The sequence below is a fragment of the Thalassophryne amazonica genome, chromosome 11 (genome assembly GCF_902500255.1).
Source record: "Thalassophryne amazonica chromosome 11, fThaAma1.1, whole genome shotgun sequence".
Lineage (NCBI taxonomy): Eukaryota > Metazoa > Chordata > Actinopteri > Batrachoidiformes > Batrachoididae > Thalassophryne > Thalassophryne amazonica.
In genome coordinates this window covers 34,382,428-34,402,188 of record NC_047113.1, presented here as the reverse complement: position 1 = coordinate 34,402,188, position 19,761 = coordinate 34,382,428, and the positions used below count along the sequence as shown (strand labels likewise).

Sequence of the window (19,761 nt, the reverse complement as noted above, 5' to 3'; positions counted from 1 at the left end):
CACACGACACCGTTGGAATTCGACTTGTGACCGAAATTGTAATTTGTTGTGTTTGTTGTGCGTGTTCACAACAGTAAAACTTTGTTATTTGACTTTCTTCATTGTCCGTTCATTTGCGCCCCCTGTTGTGGGTCCGTGTTCCTCACTTTCCCCAACAGGTCCTCTTGTTAGCTGGTAAGCTTTCAATCTCTGTGTTTTTTCAGATGTTGTTTAGATATTTATGGAGTATGTTCATGTCCAACTTGCTTTTTCTAATCGCTTTTTTAGCTTCCTGGTTTGCAAAAAACAAAAAAACTCGTTGCGGACCGAATGTCATGGAAACTGGTTCAATATGGGAAAATATCAGAGCATTAATCAGCCAATCAGAGCACACGTAGCGTCACAGCCATATAATAATATCGGGTATGCCCATATTCACCAATAGCATTGAGATGAATGTGAGGCATTATTGTAAAGCACTTTGAGCATCTGATGCAGATGGAAATGCGCTATATACAGTAGTGTTCAGAATAACAGTAGTGCTATGCGACTAAAAAGATTAATCCAGGTTTTGAGTATATTTCAGTAGATTCTCACAAATCCAACAAGACCAAGCATTCATGATATGCACACTCTTAAGGCTATGAAATTGGGCTATTAGTAAAAAAAAAAGTAGAAAAGGGGGTGTTCACAATAATAGTAGTGTGGCATTCAGTCAGTGAGTTTGTCAATTTTGTGGAACAAACAGGTGTGAATCAGGTGTCCCCTATTTAAGGATGAAGCCAGCACCTGTTGAACATGCTTTTCTCTTTGAAAGCCTGAGGAAAATGGGACATTCAAGATATTGTTCAGAAGAACAGCGTAGTTTGATTAAAAAGTTGATTGGAGAGGGTTAAACCTATACGCAGGTGCAAAAAATTATAGGCTGTTCAACTACAATGATCTCCAAAGCTTTGAAATGGACAAAAACAAAAAACAAAAAAAAACAAAAACAGAAGACGCATGGAAGAAAATGGAAAACAACCATCAAAATGGATAGAAGAATAACCAGAATGGCAAAGGCTCACCCATTGATCAGCTCCAGGATGATCAAAGACAGTCTGGAGTTACGTGCTGTGACAGTTAGAAGACGCCTGTGTGAAGCTAATTTATTTGCAAGAATCCCCCGCAAAGTCCCTCTGTTAAATAAAAGACGTGCAGAAGAGGTTACAATTTGCCAAAGAACACATCAACTGGCCTAAAGAGAAATGGAGGAATATTTTGTGGACTGATGAGAGTAAAATTGTTCTTTTTGGGTCCAAGGGCCGCAGACAGTTTGTGAGACAACCCCCAAACTCTGAATTCAAGCCACAGTTCACAGTGAAGACAGTGAAGCATTGTGGTGCAAGCATCATGATATGGGCATGTTTCTCCTACTATGGTGTTCGGCCTATATATCGCATACCAGGTATCATAGATCAGTTTGGATATGTCAAAATACTTGAAGAGGTCATGTTGCCTTATGCTGAAGAAGACATGCCCTTGAAATGGGTGTTTCAACAAGACAATGACCCCAAGCACACTAGTAAATGAGCAAAATCTTGGTTCCAAACCATCAAAATTAATGCCTCGCAGATGTGAAGAAATTATGAAAAACTGTGGTTATACAACTACGAGGTCTGTTAGAAAAGTATCTGACCTTTTTATTTTTTTCAAAAACCATATGGATTTGAATCACATGTGATTGATGCAGCAAAGCTCCAAATCGTTCAGACATTTATTCACAGTAAAAATCCGATGAGAGGGGTGGACCACTGCTCACACAAAGCCTGCTCACAGGCGAATGACGCAACCGACAGGCGTGAAAAAACTCACGCATGCGCACGAAGGTTCAAGCTTGGCTGATGCAATCACGTGTGATTCAAATCCATATGGTTTTTGAAAAAAATAAAAGGGTCGGATACTTTTCTAACAGACCTCGTAAATACTAGTTTAGTGATTCACGGGATTGCTCAAAAAGCAGTTTGAACATAATAGTTTTGAGTTTGTAGTGTCAACAGCAGATGCTACTATTATTGTAAACACCCCCTTTTCTACTTTTTTTTTTTTTACCAGTAGCCCAATTTCATAGCCTTAAGAGTGTGCATATCATGAATGTTTGGTCTTGCTGGATTTGTGAGAATCTACTGAATCTACTGGTACCTTGTTTCCCATGTAACAATAAGAAATATACTCAAAACCTGGATTAATCTTTTTAGTCGCATAGCACTACTATTATTCTGAACACTACTGTATATGCAGTCCATTTACCATGTTTACCAATAATAAAAGTACACTACAACAATACACAAAATACCAAATTAAAGAGCTGACTAAAAAAAATATCAAATGTACTAACATTTTTATTGTCATGTTTCCAACAGTGCTGGCCACTAATCCATGTTCATGTCAAATAACATCTCATATCTTGCTTATTTTTGGAACTTAATAGTCTTTTTGGTACAAACCACAGGCTGAGGGCATCCTATGAAAATGCACTGTTCACATCTCCCTCTGATGAATCCTTTTATCTAACTGCATCAAATAGCATTCAGTTTGTTGTCCAGCACAGGTTTATTTGTCCACCTTGCTTACTTTTGGAATTTAACTCAGCCACATGGGGTGTGCAGCCAGTACATTCTGAGTGCCGGTCCCAAGCCTGGATAAATGAGGAGGGTTGCGTCAGGAAGGGCATCCGGCGTAAAACAAGCCAACCCAACTATGCAGACTAAGAATCGAATTTCCATACCGGATCGGTCGCGGCCTGGGTTAACAATGTCTGCCACCAGTGCTGTTGCCCAACAGGGTGCCAGTGGAAAGTGGGCTACTGCTGGGCGAAGACGATGAAGAAGAGGAGGAGAACGTTTCCACAAACAGCAGGAGAAGAATAAAACTAGAAGGGTGGAAATGAGAGTAGGGACTTTGAATGTTGGTAGTATGACTGGTAAAGGGAGAGAGCTGGCTGATATGATGGAGAGGAGAAAGGTAGACATATTGTGTGTGCAAGAGACCAAGTGGAAGGGAATTAAGAGCAGGAGCATCGGCGGTGGGTTCAAGTTGTTGTACCATGGTGAGGACAGGAAGAGAAATGGTGTTGGGGTCATTTTAAAGGAAGAGTATGTTAAAAGTGTGTTGGAGGTTAAGTGAGTGTCTGACAGGGTGATGAGTGTGAAGTTGGAAATTGAAAGGGTGATGATGAATATCATCAGTGCATATGCCCCACAGGTAGGTTGTGACATGAAGGAGAAAGAAGATTTCTGGAGTGTGTTAGATGAGGTGGTGGAGAGTGTGCCCAAGCATGAAAGAGTGGTGATAGGAGCGGACTTCAATGGGCATGTTGGTGAAGGGAACAGAGGTGATGAGGAAGTAATGGGTAGATATGGTATCAAGGATAGGAATGGGGAAGGACAGATGGTAGTTGATTTTGCAAAAAGGATGGAAATGGCTGTGGTGAATACCTACTTTAAGAAAAGGGAGAAGCACAGGGTAACATATAAGAGTGGAGGAAGGTGCACACAGGTGGACTACATTCTTTATAGGAGGTGCAAGCTAAAAGAAATCAGAGACTGTAAGGTGGTGGCAGGAGAGAGTGTCGTTAGAGGGGAAGCAATTTTGGACAACTGGAAAAGTACTGCAGATGTGGTGAGGGAGACAGCTAGGACAGTACTGGGTATGCCATCTGGACAGTGGAAGGAGACAAGGAGACTGGTGGTGGAATGAAGAGGTCCAGGAAAGCATAAGGAGAAAGAGGTTGGCGAAAAGTTTTGGGATAGTCGTAGAGATGAAGAAAGTAGATGGGAGTACAAGGAGATGCGGTGTAAGGCGAAAAGAGAAGTGGCAAAAGCGAAGGAAAAGGCATATTGCGAGCTGTACAGGAAGTTAAATAGTAAGGAAGGAGAAAAGGACTTGTACCGATTGGCCTGGCCAGACAAAGGGACAGAGCTGGAAAGGATGTGCAGCAGGTTAGGGTGGTAAAAGATGCACATGGTAATGTGCTGACAAGTGAGGAGTGTGTGCTGAGAAGGTGGAGGGAATATTTTGAAGAGCTGATGAATAAAGAAAATGAGTGAGAGAAAAGGCTGGATGATGTGGTGAGAGTAAATCAGGAAGTACAAGAGATTAGTAAGGAAGATGTGAGGGCAGCTATGAAGAGGATGAAGAGTGGAAAGGCAGTTGGTCCAGATGACATTCCAGTGGAGGCATGGAAATGTCTAGGAGAGATGGCAGTAGAGTTTCTAACCAGATTGCTTAATAAAATCTTGGAAAGTGAGAAGATGCCTGAGGAGTGGAGATGAAGTGTGCTGGTTCCTATTTTCAAGAACAAGGGTGATGTGCAGAGCTGCAGTAACTACAGAGGCATAAAGTTGGTCAGCCACAACATGAAGTTATGGGAAAGAGTAGTAGAAGCTAGGCTTAGAAAACAGGCGAAGATCTGTGAGCAGCAATATGGTTTCATGCCGAGAAAGAGCACTACAGATGCAATGTTTGCTCTGAGAATACTGTGGAGAAGTACAGAGAAGGCCAGAAAGAGTTACATTGTGTGTTTGTGGACTTAGAAAAAGCTTATGACAGGGTGCCAAGAGAAGAGCTGTGGTATTGTATGAGGAAGTCTGGAGTGGCAGAGAAGTATGTTAGGGTAGTGCAGGACATGTACAAGAATAGTGTGACAGCGGTGAGATGCGCAGTCGGAATGACAGACTCATTCAAGGTGGGGTGGGATTACACCAAGGATCAGCTCTGGGTCCTTTCTTGTTTGCAGTGGTTATGGACAGGTTGACGGATGAGATCAGACAGGAGTCCCCATGGACTATGATGTTTGCAGATGACATTGTGATCTGTAGTGAGAGTAGAGAGCAAGTTGAGTCTAGTCTGGAGAAGTGGAGATATGCTTTGGAGAGAAGGGGAATGAAAGTTAGTAGAAGTAAGACTGAGTACATGTGTGTGAATGGGAGGGAGCCCAGTGGAATAGTGCAGTTACAAGGAGTAGAAGTGGTGAAAGTAGATGAGTTTAAATATTTGGGGTCAACTGTTCAAAGTAATGGAGAGTGTGGTCGAGAGCTGAAAAAGAGAGTGCAGGCAGGGTGGAGTGGGTGAAGAAAGGTGGCAGGAGTGATTTGTGACCAAAGAATATCAGCAAGAGTGAAGGGGAAAATTTACAAGACAGTAGTGAGACCAGCTATGTTGTACGGTTTAGAGACGGTGGCACTAACAAAAAGACAGGAGGCAGAGCTGGAGGTGGCAGAGCTGAAGATGTTGAGACAAAGTCAGAGAGTCGCGATTGAGATGGTTTGGATATGTGCAGAGGAGGGACCCAGGATATACAAGGAGAAGGATGCTGAGGATGGAGCCACCAGGCAGGAGGAGAAGAGGGAGACAAAGAGGAGGTTTATGGATGTGTTGAAGGAGGACATGCAGGTGGCTGGTGTGACAGAGGAAGATACAGAGGACAGGGTGAGATGGAAATGATTGATCTGCTGTGGCGACCCCTAACGGGAACAGCCGAAAGACAAAGAAGAAGCTTACTTTTGGAATTTAAAAATCTTTATGTGAAGGAACAGCACATTCTGTGGTGTGCACAAGTGCTACTGAGTACCCCCCCGGGAAAGGCTGTTAGAAAGTAAGTTCCACATACAAAAAAAAAAATGGGACTTAGAAAATACAATAACTTTTATAACCAGGGGTAATGACACCATCATTTCAGATCAACAGTTGGCATTCTGTTTGCTTATTCATATGAATACTTGCTCTCTAGTTTCACTGTTATTGCAAACTATGACCTCTGTGAATGTCATTCTTGCAAGAGGGGAAAGCAGATGTGGACCAAGTCCAGCAGAGGGTGTGCAGAATCCAGCAGCTGAGAGAAGCACTTAGAGACGAAATGGTGAAACACAGGGACGCTGGAGAGAAATCCGACCCTTTTCAGCAAGTAACAACCTACAAATCAGCTGTTACATATTTCAGGCCTTTGTAAAATGTCATGACATTTGTCTGAGCATGAGTTCACTTTTTGCCGACTTAATGATCAGTCTCAGTTAGAATACAGCAGTGCCCAGGAACAGAGGAGGCGACTTAAAGAGGATCATGGGAAATTAATTCAAGAGGAGGTGGAGAAGATGCAGAGAGATCTGGCACAGGACCAGGTGCCGTATAAGCAAATGAGACACTCTGTTGTTTAGCATTATGCACTTTGTGATCTATCTTTGCTGAGTCAGTCAGAATTAATGTAGGGCTGTTTTCATTGTGGGTAATGAAACCACTGCATCTGCAACTTAATTATGCGACTTTGTGTGCATTTTTATGTTTCCATCCATTCCTCCCTCAGACAGAAGGGCTCCAGAGAGAACTGCGGATCCTGACCAGAGAGAGACAAGTTCTGGTGCTGCAGATAGAAGCCCTGCGTGCTGAGGCCCTGCAAGCCGAGAAAGACTTAAAGGATCAGTACCAGAAACACCAAACAGAACTGCACTGTCTGAGAGAGGAGAGCCTGCAGGTGGGGAATATGTCACACTTTATTTTATCACCTTATTTTGGCAGTATCGTTCATGTCTCCGGGTTCTCAGAGTTTCACATCAAGAGATGCCTGCAGAGAGCTTTTGGAGTCATGCAGTCACCTCGCTAACTTTGAACTGTTCAAAGGAGTGTTCCAGGAGTGACACATGCGACTCAAGCGAAGGAATTGTAACACTCAGCAAATGTCGCGCAAAACAAAAGCAAATTCCCTCGTAATTGCCGTTCACACGCTGTCACAGCCCAGTGGGATATGACCATTAGAAAAAAAATGACCCAATCGGCAACTAGGTCCTTGGCCTTTGAGATCGAGAGCTGCCTGGGAAGAGCTTGTGGAGTCACGAAGTCACTGGATAGAGGGTTTGGATATCTTTGCAAACAAATGTCCAAGTCTTTAGGGTTCTGGTGCTTCCTGTCTTAATGTATGCTTATGAGACTTGGACACTAACTAGTGACCGAAGGCAACAACTGGCTGTCTTTGGTGCCAGGTCTCTTTAGAGGTTCCTTGAGAACCACTGGATTGACGTTAGGTCAAATGAAAGGTTACTTCAGAAGACTCAGATGATGAATATCACTTGCATTGTGAAGGATTGTTAACTTTGCTCAAAAAAGCCAAGGGGACACCCTCATTTCACCAGACTATGGTTTTGGTTATTGACTAATGGTTATTTTTGAGCTGTGGGGATGGACCAGGTGTCTGTCTGCCTGCTTGCCATCCAGGAATCAAGGTGCTTCAGTGTGCTGTGACTCACAGCACCAGCGCAGACCTGACTTACGGTGCATCTGGAAAGTATTCACAGCACTTCACTTTTTCCAATTCAATTCATTTCGTTTATATAGCACCAAATCACAACAAAGTTGCCTCAAGGTGCTTCACATGAGTAAGGCCTAATCACCGTCAAAAGTGGGAAGGAAAAAACTCCTCTGATGATGAAGAGGAAGAAACCTCAAGCAGACCAGACTCAGAGGGGTGACCCACTGCTTAGATCATTCTAACAGTTACAAGGTTTTTACAAAGTTTTACAAAACTGAAGAAACAGGAAACAGAAAACCAGAATAACATAAAAAAACAAAGTCTATTACTGAGATGACCACACAAGCAATTGCTCCGCAGGCAGGGGGTCATCCAACACCCTGGGATGCAGGGCCAGTATCCATCCATCACGTCATCAGGGGGCCTGTCCTCCTAGTCGAATACATTCCAAAAGCAGACTGCAGTGTCAGCTTTAACCAACGCATCTCATAGTTAGTCCAATGCCCTGTGGTGGCAGCTGTCAGCCTTGTGCACCATCATTAGTGCCTTGAACAGAGAGATAAAGAGCAGAATCAGTCAGATGGGAAAAACGACACATAAGGTATGAGGTCACCAGCAATAAATCAACAGGGAAGCAGAGAGAATAATTTAAATTCAATTTATTTCACTTGTACAGCGCCAAGTCACAACAAAGCTGCCTCAAGGTGCTTCACACAAGTAAGGTCTAACCTTACTAAACCCTAGAGCAAGCACATAGAGATAATTCCCAGTAAGGTGGTCCATGACCACGAGCTGCTGTGAAACCACCTTTTCCAGAATTTTAGAACAAAATTATGGATTTGATAATGGCCTATAATTTTTCAATGCACTTGGGTCAAGATTACATTTCTTAAGTAATGGTTTAATCACTGCAGATTTGAAACATCTTGGAACAGATCCCGAGGTTAAAGACAGATTAATGATTTCCAGCACAGTAGGCCCAAGAGTGGGCCACAGGTCCTGAAACAGTTACTAAGAGTACTAAAACAAAATACTAATACGGCGATCCACCTTATCACAGTATTTCCACATTTTGTTGTTACAGCCTCATTCCAAAATGGAGTAAATTCATTTTTTTTCCTCAAACTTGTACTCCCAACATCCATCACGACTACAAGAATTTTTTTTTTTTTTTGCAAATTTATAAAAATAAAAAACTAAGAAATCAAATGTATTCACACCCTTTGCTCAGTACTTTGTTGATGCACCTTTGGCAACAATTACAGCCTCAAGTTTTCTTGAATATGATCATGCCACAACCTTGGTGCACGAATCTTTGGGCAGATTTGTCCATTCCTCTTTGCAGCACCTCTCAAGCTCCATCAGGTTGGATGAGGGAGTGTTGGTGTACAGCCATTTTCAGATCTCTCCAGAGATGTTCGGATTCAGGTCTGGGCTCTGGCTGGGCCATTCAAGAACATTCACAAAGTTGTCCTGAAGCCACTCCTTTGATATCTTGGCTGTGTGCTTATAGGGTCATTGTCCTTCTGAAAGACGAACCATCGCCCCAGTCTTGAGGTCAAAAGTGCTCTGGAGCGACCTTCAAAGCAGCAATGTTTCTGTACCCTTCCCCAGATTTGTGCCTGGAGACAATCCTGTCTATTAGGTCTACAGAAAATTCCTTTCACTTCATGCTTGCTTTGTGCTCTGACATGCACTGTCAACTGTGGGACCTCATATGTAGACAGGTGTACGCCTTTCCAAATCATATCCAATCAACTCAATTTACCCCAGGGGGACTCCAATTAAGCTGTAGAAACATCTCATGGATGCTCAGTGGAAACAGGATGCACCTGAACTCAATTTTGAGCTTCATGGGAAAGGCTGTGAATACTTATATATACATGTGATTTCTTTGTTGTTTTTAAAATTATTTTTTAATTTAATTAATTTGCATATATATATATATATATATATATATGAAAGCTTTTTTCACAGTCATGAAAAAAAATCAATGGATGCACTGTAGCTAATTTTATGAAAATTCATTATTTTATTGTTCAAGAACCTGTTTAAAGGCCTGTGTAACTGTTTTTCTACAACTTGATACTCTGAAATGTGTGTGGAGTCGTCCTCATTCTTTCTGAGCAGTTTTGATGCAGTTTAAGCTGCAGCCGATATTTTGAGTACGTTGGCCTTTCTAATCAGCGACACCACTTTCTGAACACGGCTGTTTTATTAAAGAACCTCGTTGTTACTGTTTCTAGTTTTACTTCCCTGTCTGTGTAATCACAGCGGGGTTGAAGAGCATGCACAGTATTTCTGCATCATGTATATTACATTGTTATACGACTGAAGCAGTCTTGATGCACAAACTAAAGTCCTCCTTGGAGACTAATAAAGTTGGCAGACAGTGATTCAGCCTGTCAGATGTAAAAGAAAGTGTTTATGAGTTTCCTTTGCTGCTCAAAGCAGCTCATGCTGGATAAATCATTCCCAGTGTAATGTGAAAACAGAATAACAAAGGGAAGAAACAGGATCTGATCTTCTGTCTAGGAAGTGCTGTAAGCATCTTTGTCTGATAGCCTTCATGTCATTTGTTGATGTCCAGGTGTTCAGAGTGTATCGTCATGTAAATGAAGAGCAGAGGAAGACGTCAGAGGGCAGGTACAGGACTGTGCTGCTGGATGCCGTGCAGGATGCAGTCTACCTGTCTGCCCAAAACCAACAGCTACAGGCCAACAACAAACAACTACGCAAAGGTTAGCGTACATCGTACGATTACTCATGCAAAATGCCAAGGCACGACTTACAAAAGCAGTTTCATAATTCAGTTTTATTTCTCTCTGCAGAACTTGGACATTTAAAGGATGCTCTAGTTGTGCAAGGTGATCCTAAGGCTGATCGGTTACCACCAAAACAATGAAGACATGAAGACTTTTAAGAATCAGAAATAAATTTGTTTTGTTTGTTGTCACATTAACACACATCATGTATTTTCTTTCAGTGTAGTTGGCAGAAAATGCACTTGTCAGAAATGCGTAACCAAGAACACGCAATAATCACAGATCTTCATTCAAGTTTATTAGCAACAGAAAAAGCAAAAGGGTTGACACCTGAAAGAAAAATTATAAAATACTTTGCATTAAAATGGTTGCAAAACAAAAATTTTGGTTTCTGATACTTTCAACGGATACAAAATCCCAAACGGTTGCTACAGTCCACTTGGAACCAAACCGAGGTCCATCTACTCACGGAGATCAAAATCCACTCATTTAGTCACATAGTTCAGTTTGTTGAGGGAGATCTGGACACACATTAAACCAATGCCCACCTGAGCAGGTGGGGCTTGGTCCAGTTCAAGCACATGTGGTTCAATTCATTTGTCATCAGAATGCAAACCAAACCAATGGACCAAAAATTAGATTCATATCATCTGCAAATTATGTATGTTCTGTGAAATTAGCAGGGCAAGCATCAGCTTATTGGGATCATTGAGTGGTTACACAAAATTTTCATCAGTAACTCTGTAAAACTACTGCATATTCAGCTTTGAAATCTTGTATTCTGATAGCTGCAAAGCAAAACCTCCTATTATTTGCAGTCATTTTATATCTGTTTAAATAAGAATACTGGCACAGTATAACATGAATGCTTTGTTCAGGCAGATATGGAAAGTAGGCCTTTTGTATGCATACGATTTATAAAGCCATCACCAAAACTATTTTCCTGTTAACACTACAAAATGAGATGTGCATTGATGAGAATTCTATACAACCTGGGGGAAAAAGTATACCTATAAAAGTATTTATAACCTATACAGTGAACTACTTAACAGAGAAGTGATTACACCAGTCTGTAGTACACTGTCATGTTTAAAAACAGCAAAAATCTATGGGGCCCTATACGGTTAACTCTAGCAATATTGCTGATATCAGTTTTAGAGGCTCCTGAAACTGTCACTATGAAATAAACCCTACAACATAAAAAACAGCACATCTGGCCAATGCATTTGTGTGGCTTGTATTTCCAGTTTCAGAATATTTCATTGTGAACACAAACTGAACCAACATATCACGAGTCCCCATTCCAGGCCAAATAACTGAAAATGTTCGAAAGCAAGTCATGTTTGTAGCTTAGTCTCAAAATCTAGGCAGATTGCAATTGGAGTTGCTCTTTGGGTTCAACTTGTTTTGACCAAAACTCCACTACCTGTAATAAAGGTAAGCTGCCAGAGCAATCATAGAAACAGGTAGTAGGAAAAACGGTGTGAGCTGCAGACCCAAGACAGCCCAAGAGAGCAAAGCATTAACCAGCATGGAGCAGGAAATGACAAACAACCTGGTGATCCCACTGCCATGTTTGAGCACCACCGACATGAGGAGTCCGTTAGCTGCTTGTCCGGCCACAATGACCCAAACCACCCCAGAGAATCCCTCCAGAAAATCCTTCTCACTTGCTACAGTGGAGATGGAGGACAGCCCGTTGATGGCTACTCCAAACATGTAGAGGTAGAGATTCTGCAGGGTGAGCGGAAGCTTGTGGCTCTTTAGGGCCTTCTCTGTGTAAACTGCTGCCAGCCCTGAAACAAAGCAGTACACCAGCACCAGAAAAAGCCCCCAAACAGTGATATGAAAAGTGGAACCTTCTTCAGCTTCAGGTTTTTTAGAGTCCTCTAAGTCCAGGCTGCTGTAGCTGTGGCACACTCCTGCCCCCATGAGGACAGCCAGAGCAAACCAACGTGCTGGTCGGAGCTCCTTGCCCAGGCAGGAGGAGTAGAGGAGCGCAGTGAAAGCAATTTTCAGGTTGCTGAGGACTTGGAATGAGCTTGGATCCATGTAGGCCTGCATGAGGACTACCAGGTTGTTGTTGAAGGCATAAAGTATGGCAGAAAGCATAGGATGCCACCAGGACTAAAGGTGGAGCAAATAAAGCAGATAAACCACCATTCAATGTGAGTGCCACAAGAAAAATCAGGAGTTTGGTTAATTCGATCATGACGACACACGAAGACGAGTTAAAAGGGATCTGACTATCGACTTGGTGAGTGGTGATCAGCGGGGCATGAGAGCCATAGATGAAGACCATCAGGGTCAAGAGCACACACCCACTGAAACCTGCTCTTCCACTGTCTCCCTCTGCCTCCATGGAGAACTTGGCGCCTTGTTCTGTATTACAATCATCATCAATAATGCAAAATAATACTGTTATAACTGCAAATTCTATCAGGAAAAAACCTGAACAATCAAGGCCACTTGAAAAGAAGCAGCTACAAATCACAGGAAGTTAAACTATTCCAACTTGTATTTACTGCTTAACAATGCAACGTAGGTGTAACATTTACAGGAATTGTTTCTACTTTACACGACTGAATGAAAACCCAAATCAGATAATAACAACAACAACAACAATAATAGTAATAAATTATTAAACGTTAGGGACCAAACCTTAACATTGTGTAGGCACAGATTCTTACATCAAGTGTTAACAGCCAAAAATTGCAAGTAGAACAGAAACAACATACTTTTATGTTTGCATAAAAAATTAAAATGCCAGTCTTTCACTTTGAGTTCCAGTTAATCATCTTTACTCCAGCTTTCAGCACGAGTCAACAGTTCCATCTGTGTATCACAAGCGAAACACCATGAATTTTAACTTTCAATCAAACATTACTTTGGTGCCTTTTTCACATTGTTCATATACTCTTTGAAAGTCTTTTCAATGTTTGGCACTTGGTAGTTTTGTGCCACATACATTCCAGTGACTGTTCCAAGTATCATGCCTACGACAGCTGATGAGCGCAGCTTAGCCACCACGTAACCAGCCAGAAAACCCTTGAAAAATGGAGATCCCAACACAGTACTGCCCTAAAACAGCATAAACAAGAGCAAGAGTTTCAAGATCCATCTCAATTAGGACAAATAGGAAAGTGGACAAGTCAAGGAAATGTATTTTCTGTGTGACAATACAATGTAGGTGTAACAAACATTTGCAGGCATGCCTTATCAGTGGTAAAGAAGCACATTTTTTTTCACAGTGGATGACATGCTACATCGCTGCCAACCCAAAAGATGTTGACTGACAGCAGCTAGCACGTGTGTCTTCCAAGGAAAAATTGTCAAAGCCTAAAATGCGTTTCCAGAACTGATCCACTGTGGTGACCCCAAACAATTTGGTGTAAAATTATTCCCAACATACAAAACCACTTCTTCCATTAATACTTTTGGACACTTTCACAAAAACTTATTCAAGTGGATCAAACAGAAACTTGTAGTCTTCAAGTAATGTAGGCCTAAAATATGTTCTCTGGCCTCAGTACTTGCTGTGATACAGCAAGGGGTGATGCCTTGGTATTTTCAGGAAAAACGTGTCTCTGAACTGAGTAGAAACTCAGGATCTCTGAGTAATTTAAGACCAATGTGCTGAGTAGCCTCACTGGTAGCTGTAATTTCAGTAGTAGGTAAAACTTTGGTGTTTTCTGGTCATTACCAAGGCAGCACCTATTTAATACTGTGCAATCAGCAGTTCTGGAGATACATCAACATATCCACTGACACATACATAGATGAACAGGCAGAAGATGGTATGCAGTACAATTCTATATTCTTAAATGCATCCTTCAGTTAGCTGGGTGTTGCATTGGTTACTGTTACACTGGGCTTCCAGTAAAAAACTTAACGTGAGGAATCCCAACAGAAACTTCACTCTCTACTTGTCTCTGGATTTCCTGCAACTGATTTCTGAGCTGTGTCAAATGTTTCAACTGTTTCAAAGGATCCTGAAATGAATGGTACATGTTAGGAAATATGCTGAAAATTATATATATATATATATATATAATGAATGCTTCAGAACTGAAAAACAAAGAAAAACAAACAAAAAAAAACAAAACAACACTGTCGTTGTGATTTGTGGTGATTTGTGTGTCATCCCTTTAATTTATGGGAAAAATAAAAAAGGAGGAAATTGGCTGGCCCCTGACATTTAAAAAGGCCCTGATATTGGTTACTGTAACTCTAAGTGTGTATTGTTAGGTTATAATTACAGTGGTCATGTGACACCCTAGCCCTAATAGCCCAAATAACCCAAATCCACCAGAGATACATGAGCCGAAAGAATAATTGAAACAAAAAATGGTTGATATAAAGGGAGTGAAAAACAAAAAGTCTTGTTCTCCAAGTCAGAGAATCTGACCCAAGTCTCCCACATGATGGGGGGAGTACATCAATTACGGCGATCGCCTCAAGCACAGCCCCAAGATTCAGGGTTAAGGTTGCCGTAATGGTTAACCACTTACATTTAAAAAAGTGTATGTATTTTTAAATGTATAAGCTGATTGTGATTCATATGAAATGATGTCTGAAGAAGAAGATGTTAGTCCTATATAAGCCATGAGGCCTACTGGTGCTGTGCATATCTCTGGATTCCACAGAGTCAAGAGGATGAACATCTATGACTTGCAGTGGCAGGACGCCAGTCAGACAAAGGTTACTTCCCCAGCCGGGGACTGTACCCATTTACAGCTGAGTGGACGGAGATATATGGAAACAAGGTGTTTAAAATCAAATCAAATGAAAACTAATTCACAACTTGTCTGACAATCATGCAATCATTTGACAAAAATGAAAATTTCTAATTTCAACTTCTGGCCTGTTTCACAGTCAGTGTACACAAGTATGTGTCACTGGCACAAAACAAAACAACAACAACAACAACAAAATCAAAGTGGTTACTTTGATCAAGTTATTCATCCATATCTAACTGCTGACTAGGATACTTACATGCCAAAGTTTCAGACCTGTCAGATGTTTGCATACATAAGCTCACAGATATGATCTGCTATACTTTCCACAAGGACTTGAGCTAAAATAATTGTTGTGTAAATTATACAGACTAAGATTAGTGCAATCTACCCATATGTACTAGCTACTTAAAACAGTTGGTAGTAAGTATGTACTCAGAGTATACAACTGCTATTGTGTTTCTACATTCTCAAATACTGATGTACTATAAGCATTTCTGGAGAGGACAGTTTTTGACAGAGAGTTACACCCCAATATTAAAGACATCTGAGCGAATTAGGTGCACATACATTTGTGGCATCACAGATGATTACCTCTTTCAAACAAAATAATATTATTCACATAATACTGATACTTGAGTCTGAAATGCACTCTATTTCTGAAGAGGACATTTTTGACAGATAAGACATTTTATTTTGAATGTCTGTTTCAAGTCGTTTCCCCAATGGGCAATGATCCTGGGAGTTACATTGTTATACAGTAGGCCTTGATAGTGAAATTAGTCCATTTAGTGGTTACCTACTAAATAAAAAATAGTTATGGCAGCCCATCAAAATTAGGCATCATCGAAATGACAGATATTTTGGTTAAAAACTGGTATTATTGGAGTTCTGCTGGTAAACAAATGGGGAAATCAAACCAAATGACCATTGCTGCTGATAGACCAGTAGTAGTTACACATCTATGGCAAACTAAACTTTGTTGGTTATTTCCACCTTATCATTAAACCAAACTTTATCTTTAAAATCCAATTATGTACCCTGATTGTAAAACAGCCATTCTCACATTTGATAGCTTGGTGGGGTGTTTTTAAAAGGCAACTAAATACTTCACAGTTAATTCGAAAAAGAAAAAAAAAATTGTGCAAACATGCATGAGAATGTGATTTATCTAATTCACTTAATTTTTAAGGTTTCCAAAAAGAAGCTGGAGAGTTTATGAAATCAAACGAAGCAAAAGCCCCGGAAACTTCATTTTATCAGCGAGCTGCTCATAAGAAACATATGTTTATTTACTATTTGGTTTTCACTAACAGCTTCACCCGAAACACACATTTAAAATCGAAACACAGCGACACTTTTAACCGCAGAGATCTTTCTCTGTGCACGACTTTACCTTATCATTCGCCATGTTTGCGCAGGAGGAAGATCGGTGCTCCGCTCATAAGACTGAAGGTGTGATTCAGATCGATTGGTTAGGTCTGCAGTTGTACCACTGCCGCATTTCATCCCACGGTTTGGTCTTACAGGTAGCACAGAAGTTTGCCTTTATTGCAATGAAATTCTAGTGGCACTTTCCAAACCGCTATTAAAAAAAAAACCCAACAACAAACAACAGCTTTAAAAACAACAGACAGCTTTACAGAACGACAGGCATCCTTAAATACAGCAAGACAAACAAACAAATTTTGATTTGTTTATTCGACAGATAATGCATACAAACACGCAACATGTAAAAATGACATTATAAACTAGGATAACACATGAACGCATAAACGCTTATTTCCAGTGTGGTCCTTACAAGTCAACAGATAATCATGGTTATGGTAAATGGACTGCATTTATATAGCGCTTTTCCATCTGCATCAGACGCTCAAGGTGCTTTACAATTATGCCTCACATTCACCCCGATGTCAGGGTGCTGTCATACAAGGCGCTCACTCCACACTGGGAGCAATAGGGGATTAAAGGCCTTGCCCAAGGGCCCTTAGTGATTTTTCCAGTCAGGCGGGGATTTGAATCCATGGATCTTCTGGAAGCCCAACACCAATGACAATATCTATAATAGCAACAGTAAATATAATAATAAAAAAGAATAATAAACAAATAATAATTATGACAAATAGTGATAAAAAAAGATAGGCTAGAAAAACAAAAAAGGATAATAAAGAAAAATACAGAAAACTGCAACTAATACAAAAAGAAATAAAATAAAAATAAGAAGCTAAACAACAGAATGACTAGACTCAATTAAAATGACAAAAAAAAAAAGAGAACTAATGCAAAAACAAAAAAAGAGAAACACTGGAACTGACATTTGCTAAAAATACATAACTGTTTTGCTCCTGGTGAGTTAATTCCCTAAAAAAAAAAAAAAAAAGAAGACATTTAACAGCTGATTTAAAATTATCAGGAGTGGTCAGAGTCTTTATACTGCTTGGAAGGCTATTAAAACCAGTAATGGAGGTGTATACAAAGGAAGATTTGCCAAATGCTTTGATGTGAGGAATCTGCAGGGAAGATGCACATGATTGAGTATTAATGCACTGTACATTTTGAACCAAGCTGAACTGATTTGAAAAATAACTGAGGGCCATACCATGAAGAATTTTAAAAACAAAGTTCAGCTTGAGCTGGGCAACGCACCTGTGAACTGGCAACATTTTGACCTGATTGAACTTAGCAGCACCAACATGCATTCTGGCCGGTGCATCCAAAAGAAAACGAACAGTTTTCTTCTGGGAAACTGTCTTTGCATCTTTTAGTTAGTCCAGAATACCATGAAGTGCACGCAGTCATAGTGACTGAATAATTGAATAACTGTTTAATTGCCAAAAAGTTTGACAGTGCAAAAAAGGAAATAAAGCCACACGTGGTGATGGGGTGCATGTCTTGAATTTTGGAGTTAAAAAAAACAAAAACATTATTGACTCATTTCCAGCTTTGCATGGGAGACAGCCAATCAAAGTTCAATCCCACTGCCAGAAAGCCAGAATATAAAATAAATAAATAAATTCATATAACAGTATGACAAATAAATTGTTTAAAAGTATTTTTTTTAAGTTAAATTACTAAGTCTGTAAGACATTGCTGGGGGCAAACTAAACTTCATAATCGCTACAATGAGGACCATGTCTTTCTGGATATTTGTGTTTCCTGAACGTTTTGTGACATTGCAATGGTTTTTCCACATATATAGTAGCTGTTACTCAGCAAACCTAAAGTATTCTCATAATTAATCTCAGTTTTACCTGTCGTCACTATCGGTACTGTGGACAGCATATGTGGGACGCACGCCTTCACGTGTCAAAAACGTCCTCTGTAATTGGCTTATGCATGTCTATTGTTGCACTTGATTGGTTAAAGGCCATAAAACACGTCGCCATATTTTGTGTTTTAGTTTTTTTTCCGCATGTCGAACGGAAGGGTATCTTCTTCGTATTTTTAAGACGTGAATTCCATAATAGACATGAAAATGAGAAACATGTCGTTATTATTATCCGGTTTTTTAAACAGCTAATCGTTTTACCCACTTTTAGGGGTTGTTGAGAACAGTTCGGAGGGCCAGGCCTATCCTAGGTAAGGCTTCAATAAGAAGGCTTTTCATTGGCTAGCAGGTAATAAACCTACTTTTACAGCACATTAGACTTTCCAAATATTTCTGTTTGACCATGACATTTTGTGCAGAACAGCAGCCCTTTGTGACATTGTCCTGTTTTTTTTTTATTAAATCTGCTTATAATCATGTGACCGACAGATAAAACATAAATACAGCAGCTTAAAGGGGTCGTGTTGGATAAAATCCCACCCCACCCCCGGTAGTTAATAATTGCTGGAATTTCATTGTAAAGCTCTCCAGAACTATAATTCTGCATTTGTATAGTATAAACAAAAGTTGGCTTTAAAGCTGCTTCTTTTACATTGTTGTGACATATGTTACAGAGGTCCATATTTGGAATAAAGGTTCGACTGCATTTTAGAAAGGGCGTGGTTACGGTTACGGACCGTATCTACAGAGACCGTTACATTTTTTTTTTAGCTTTCTTTTTTTTCCAAAACTTTATTTCAACAAATACAATAACAAACGAACAAAACACAAGGGCAAAGACATATACAAGAAAAAAAAAAAGTTCCTTATGGAGGTGTCAACATTTTTTCTGTGTTCAACAAAATAGTTCGTTTTCACTTCACACTTTCTTTACATTTGTAACTTTTTTTTTTTTGAGAAGTTGTGCAACACAGTGCATTTTTTTTAAAGATTAACAATAAACACACAAAGTACAAAGGTATGCCAGGGTTCAACAAATAAAGAAAAACATAAAATAAATAAATATAAAAAAGATAACCTGTCAGCACTTAAAATATTTTAGAGTATCAAGAGTCTTCACAGCTTTGGGGTTTGATGAAGACTGAATTGAGACTTTGTAATGTTGTAATTCAAGCAAGTACAGTTTGAACAGGGCTTTTTTTTTTCCTGAAAATTTACATTTATGAATATGAAATTTAGCAAATATAATTAAGAAATTTGAGATAAAATTCTTTCTTTTAGAGTTACATACATTATAGAAACCAAAGAGCACATCAGAGTACATTAGGCAGAAGCTACCAAGAATATTAGACTGTATAAAGTGAATGACATCTTTCCAAAATGCAGCAGTTAGAGGGCGTGTCCAAAAGAAATGGATGACAGTTTCATTGGCCTGAGAACAAAAAGAGCAGCTGCAGTCCATGTCCTTGTGAAGAGACTTTTTTGCAGGGTAGCATCTGTGGAGAAGTTTGAAGCACACATCTCGAACTTTGTTTGTAATAAAGTATTTATGAGATAAAGTCCATACAGTAGTCCAGTTAATATCAGGCACAAACTGCTTCTAATAATGAATAACATAAGGAATAGTAGCAATGTTTTTCTGGAATAAAGATCTAATTATAAATAAAGATCTAATCTAACAGAGACCATTCTAAAGATACTGAGGGTATTCCCCGGAGACGTCATGTCTTACCG

At 40.0% G+C, this 19,761-nt stretch overlaps 4 protein-coding genes across 7 annotated transcripts in view; 2 read left to right on the top strand and 2 right to left on the bottom strand.

The window, feature by feature from the left end:
- The window catches only part of LOC117520162, a 34,273-nt gene extending 24,049 nt beyond the window's left edge, over nt 1-10,224 (top strand). For both annotated transcript variants that reach the window (XM_034181474.1, XM_034181473.1), the window contains exons 13-17: nt 5,799-5,923; nt 6,024-6,137; nt 6,320-6,487; nt 9,849-9,999; nt 10,090-10,224. In XM_034181474.1, the coding sequence (XP_034037365.1) occupies nt 5,799-5,923; nt 6,024-6,137; nt 6,320-6,487; nt 9,849-9,999; nt 10,090-10,163 (632 nt within the window). In that variant the 3' untranslated portion in view covers nt 10,164-10,224. The remainder of the gene's footprint in view (nt 1-5,798; nt 5,924-6,023; nt 6,138-6,319; nt 6,488-9,848; nt 10,000-10,089) is intronic.
- A 77-nt stretch (nt 10,225-10,301) lies between these two features.
- On the bottom strand, nt 10,302-12,440 carry slc35a4 (solute carrier family 35 member A4). Its single transcript, XM_034181472.1, is given in 2 exon segments — nt 10,302-12,133; nt 12,135-12,440. Coding segments are annotated over 2 exon segments (939 nt in total). The 5' UTR covers nt 12,386-12,440; the 3' UTR covers nt 10,302-11,445.
- Nucleotides 12,441-12,529: 89 nt separating this feature from the next.
- LOC117520163 (SLC35A4 upstream open reading frame protein-like) lies at nt 12,530-16,249 on the bottom strand. The gene is made up of 3 exons (XM_034181475.1): nt 16,156-16,249; nt 13,917-14,015; nt 12,530-13,104 (listed from the first exon to the last, which is right to left on the bottom strand). The coding sequence occupies exons 1-3, from the start codon at nt 16,168-16,170 to the stop codon at nt 12,907-12,909; spliced, it is 312 nt and encodes a 103-aa protein (XP_034037366.1). The 5' UTR covers nt 16,171-16,249; the 3' UTR covers nt 12,530-12,906.
- Nucleotides 16,250-18,181: 1,932 nt separating this feature from the next.
- hmgxb3 (HMG box domain containing 3) overlaps nt 18,182-19,761 on the top strand; it is a 53,804-nt gene continuing 52,224 nt past the window's right edge. For 2 of the 3 annotated variants that reach the window (XM_034181255.1, XM_034181254.1), the window contains exon 1: nt 18,195-18,338. The gene's annotated coding sequence lies outside the window, so the exon portion shown is untranslated. Of the gene's footprint in view, nt 18,339-19,761 lie in introns of all 3 variants that reach the window. The other variant, XM_034181253.1, reaches the window with a different exon arrangement.

What these genes read in the sequence shown, in the direction of transcription:
- LOC117520163 (XM_034181475.1), bottom strand. An exon ending in TTTCTGTTGGGATTCCTCAC is followed by an intron (nt 13,105 to 13,916) that starts GTTAAGTTTTTT and finishes ATGCTGTTTTAG; the next exon opens with GGCAGTACTGTGTTGGGATC.